At 43.6% G+C, this 4349-nt stretch overlaps 1 protein-coding gene across 1 annotated transcript; it reads right to left on the bottom strand.

Annotated features, from left to right (window-relative positions):
- Nucleotides 1-321: 321 nt before the first annotated feature.
- On the bottom strand, nucleotides 322-1187 carry LOC133803316 (uncharacterized). Its single transcript, XM_062241337.1, has 2 exons — nucleotides 1043-1187; nucleotides 322-614 (listed from the first exon to the last, which is right to left on the bottom strand). Exons 1-2 carry the CDS (start codon nucleotides 1185-1187, stop codon nucleotides 322-324), a joined length of 438 nt encoding a protein of 145 aa, XP_062097321.1.
- Between the last annotated feature and the right edge of the window lie 3162 nt (nucleotides 1188-4349).

Raw genomic sequence — 4349 nt, 5'->3', positions numbered from 1 at the left:
CTCGGCATGTTTTTCTTCAACAGCCTTGAGCTCCTCAGTGTGCCATTGCTCGGACGCCTTGGACTACTCGGTGATAACTCCCGAGCGGAGCCGGCCAGTAGTAACGGTCAGCATTGCTTGCGATCAGCACGAAAATTAAAATTAACTGTAATATATAAAAGGATTGAGTCTCCATAGAAAGAGACAACTTACACTTGTGAGCTCGTTTAGTGCGCAGGTTAAGATCTGGTCGATGTCCATCGACTCTGTCCCAGCCATCGCTTCTCGGCAACGCTCATGCCTTAGGATTTTTGCCATCCTTTCCTTAGTCGATCTTAGGGCTTAGCTCGATATGTCGCCCCCTGTGGAAGCAGGGGAAGCTTGCTGAGTCTGGTCAAATGGAGTTGGTGGGGAAGGGGCCGACCCGACTGGAGCGAGCGGAGTTTGCTGCCCGAGGGGAGAAGGAGTTGGTGTTGCATTTTTTGAAGGTCCCTCTGCTGAAGGGTCTGGGGTACGGGTATTCTTGGCCGGAGGTGCTTTGATACTTTCCCCATGATGTCGCCTGCTCGTTTTCTTCTTGCTCGTAGGAGCTTCGGGTGCGTTGTACATATCGAACATGTTTTCGGATGCCATGTCTGCAAAGAAGCAAGTACATGAACAGTGAGATAGTACAAATAACTGAGTGTGCTATGTCAGAAAAAGAAACAAAGAAAATTGTAAGTAAAATACCCGAGCTATCATTACTAGTCGCTACATTATATACTCTACTAGTGTTACACTCACTCTCTGGCAATCTAAATTGGGAGTGTACTTAAAGTTGTCGTCCCCGTCAAACAAGTGGCGGGGAATTGGCAAACTATCTAAGAGCAAGAGATCAGTACCGTTCTCATCTGAAGATTCGTTGAGAGGTACGAGGGGTTCGGTGGCTTTCTTTTTTCCCTTTCTTGGTGAGCGGGGGGAGCAGTAGCTCACAGGGTGCTGGAGGGTTCCCTGATTGTCACTCTAGTCGTCCTCCTCCTTTGAGGTTGTGACACATCTGGGTGCGGCTCGAGAATTTCCTCGCCAGTGGCACTCCCTGCTGTTGACTCCCTCACATCCTGGTGAGGTGCCAGAAGCCCGACTAGCCTCAGGTTAGCTTCTGTGACCAGTTGTTTGACACTCTTCTCTACATCAGTCATGTTGGGCAAGAGTGCTGCTCGAATTTCCATGTTTGGAGTAGGAGCCGATCGCAGCCATGGGCCTGAAATACGCTAAATCTCTAAGGGAAATGCAGAAAAAATTAAAGACAAATATACGACTAGGATTGCAAAGATAATTACCTCCTTGAGTGAAGGCCAGGTTGTTGGCGACCATGTCAGTGGTCAGAAAGTACTCTAGATGGTATTTCCCCACATTGGAAATGAAGGTTGTATCACTCAGGAAAGTGCGGATCGTTTCCTGGTGACAGAATGGAAGAACCCCGTGTTTTCTTGATTGGGGTTGGATTTTAGGTTGAACAGATAGTTGACCTCGTGTGGTGTGGGGACAGGCCATTTCTTATGACTATAAAGGATATAGAGTGCAGAGAGCATTCTATGCCCATTTGGGGTTATTTGGAAAGGAGCGACCCTGAAATAGTTGGCCACTCCTTGGAAGAAAGGATGGAGAGGCAGGATCGCTCTTGCCTAGATATGATACCTTGACCGGGCGCTGAAGGTGCCTCCAGGCAGATTCGCCCGTTGGTCTCTGGTAGGTTGGACTAGGGTCACCCCAGGAAGTCCATATTTCTTAATGTAGTTTGCAAGCATCCTAACTGTTACTCGGCTAGGAGGGGCAACGTACCATTCAACATCTGGTTGAACGACGTTTCGGAGTTGGGCTTGAATTTGGATTCCAGCGTCGGGCATATTTCTTTCTCGACCACTGGTCGAGGGAATTTCAGCCTGAGGAGCAGGCTAATTTGAAGGATTGGAATGTTTCTTTTCTGGGCTTTGGACTTTACTCGACCCATATTTTGAAGTGGGGGCGATGGAATGTTTGGGGTGGCACGAGAAAAAGGGATCTCTGGTATCAACAGCGACGGTTGCGTCTCGTCCTCAAGCAATTGGGCTAGCAAGTCGTCGTCGATAGGTCTCTCACCTCCTCATGGAGCTTGCATGAAAAGATGCGAACAGAAAAAGGGGAGATGAAAACTTAAAGCCTAAAAACTTGTGTTGAAAGTTGGAATAACGCTGCTCGCATATAGAAGTTAAGCTTTTATACGGCCAGCAACATTCTAGCAAAAACACTAAGTTTTGTACAAGCAGTTTGAGAAACGAATTAAAAAGCAGAAGAAGGGCGGGAAAAATCCAGTTTTTCAGCTAGCTTAAAAATCGAATTTTTACTTCGATTTTACGCCTTAAATCTATAATCTTAAACTACCAGACTGACTCCTAACTCCTATAAAATATTATTTCACTACCCTATTAAGCATCGATTAATATGCCCATTTACCCCAAAACAGTTTCAGCCAAGAACACTCAAGAGCTCAGATACAAAACAGATATAAAATGGTTTTCCATGGCATCTCAAACGACTGAAAGGTTCGCGAAACTTACTTGGATGAACGGTAGAGTTCGAGCACGAGTGTTTTGAACGTCTGACCGAAAGTTCCTTAGATCAGCGATGAAAGTCTCTGGGATTTTCTTGGCTTTGATGGTCGAAGTTCTTCAGATTTCTTGAAGAAGAGAAGGCGAGTAAAAAGTAAAAATGTGATATTGGGGTATTATTTATAGTGATTGTGACACCATAAAAGAAGTAATCATGGAATTACTTTTTTCAAAGTATGGGGAAGTGCAATAGCCGTCAGACAATTTTTTGGGAAGCCGAAAAGACTTGATTGGACATGACTAGTTACCTTTTTCGAGAAGGCATGGACGACTCTGATATATTTGGTGGGGTACGCAAAGAGTCGATTTCCTAAGTTTACTTTATGCTGGTTGCAGTAAAATAAACTTGGGGGGCAAATGTTTACCCAAAAACGGCTATCGATGACGTATGTCATTACCATCAATTGAGGCTGAACCACAATAAATCGTCTGTGTCTATTCTTTATCATTAGATTCCATTATTGATTATCATCTCATTTCTTGTCGTATTTTTGACTCCGTGTCGTTGGCCAAATCGAGGGTCAACATTATGATTTGGATATATGTTGTTAACTGCTTATGAGCATGTTTAAGTTTTCTTGCTGAGCCTCGGCTCACGGGTGCTATGTGGTGCAGGTAAAGGGAAAATAAAGCTGGACCATCCTTGAGCTGGAGATATTAGGTGACGATGTGTACATATGTGGCTGCTCGACCACCACGGTCGAGGGTTTAAAGAGGAACTAGGGTCAAACCCTATTTTGCCGCTTAGGTCGACAGGTTGTAACTCTTTTATTGTAATTAACCTTTCAAATGTATTTTGGGATCCCATGTATACAGTAAACGTTTTAGTGAAACGTTTGTATCTTTGACCAAAATTTTTAACCCTAAACCGTTAATCACGTTTAGTTACACGATTATGACCAAATGAATCGTTTAGCGAGTTTAGCACTATTTAAAATACACAGTGTAACAGTCCCTGAGTAGTAGGGTGTTACAGTATGAGTCACGAGGGACCTGTATAAGCTTGGAACAAACCAACCAGGTTGTGGATGCCTTAAGTAGGAAGACAGAGCTGGCGACATTTAAGTGTGAGGTAGTGGCAGCCACCAACAGGCTTGCAGAACTACCATATCGTATTCGAGATGGGCTTGAAAAAGGACTCGCGAGAAGCCTTTTGCACCATGCTAAGGAATGCAAAACTTGGCTTGGATCAAGGAAGGTCTCTTGGTCACAAAAGGGAATCTATTTTTTTTTCTTCCAAATCCTTTCTTTTTTCGGTATGCCACTCTATGAGCATGGAGTGCCACGCACGAGCAGAGCGAAAACAAAGTAGGGGAAATCCTTTGATTGTGTATTGAATATAGATCCATGTCTTTCTTCTTCCACTAGCTAGGACAAATTATCACATGTTTGTTTCATTTTTACAACCTTTTTTTATGTCAAAGACCGGAAGCTACGCACAAATTATCATTGGATCTCGATTGTTCTTAACAGCGATGGCTATTTATTTAAGTCTTCAGGTAGCACTACTAGATCTTCAACAAGGTGGAAATTCTCGTATTCCGTATGTTCATGTTCTTGCAGCTCGGATGAGTATTCTTATTTATATCGATACCATATAATAGCCCAGAACAATATTTATATCTTAGTTCTCTCTATATCTCTCATTTAAAAGCTAAAAACTCATATATAATTATGGGGGATTCTAGAGTGCATCCCCAACATCAGGTATATTGGTGTACCCATTTCGTGTTTTTGACACTT

This window comes from Humulus lupulus, chromosome 1, assembly GCF_963169125.1.
Source record: "Humulus lupulus chromosome 1, drHumLupu1.1, whole genome shotgun sequence".
NCBI lineage: Eukaryota > Viridiplantae > Streptophyta > Magnoliopsida > Rosales > Cannabaceae > Humulus > Humulus lupulus.
Note: the sequence above shows the minus strand (reverse complement) of the source record. Positions and strands in the feature narration are given on the sequence as shown.

Excerpts from the sequence above, each read along its gene's own strand:
- LOC133803316 (XM_062241337.1), bottom strand. The coding sequence starts at position 1,187 with ATGGAAATTCGAGCAGCACTCTTGCCCAACATGACTGATGTAGAGAAG. Across the intron at positions 615-1,042 it reads AACAGCAGGGAGTGCCACTG|ACATGGCATCCGAAAACATG; the intron begins GCGAGGAAATTC and ends GCTTCTTTGCAG.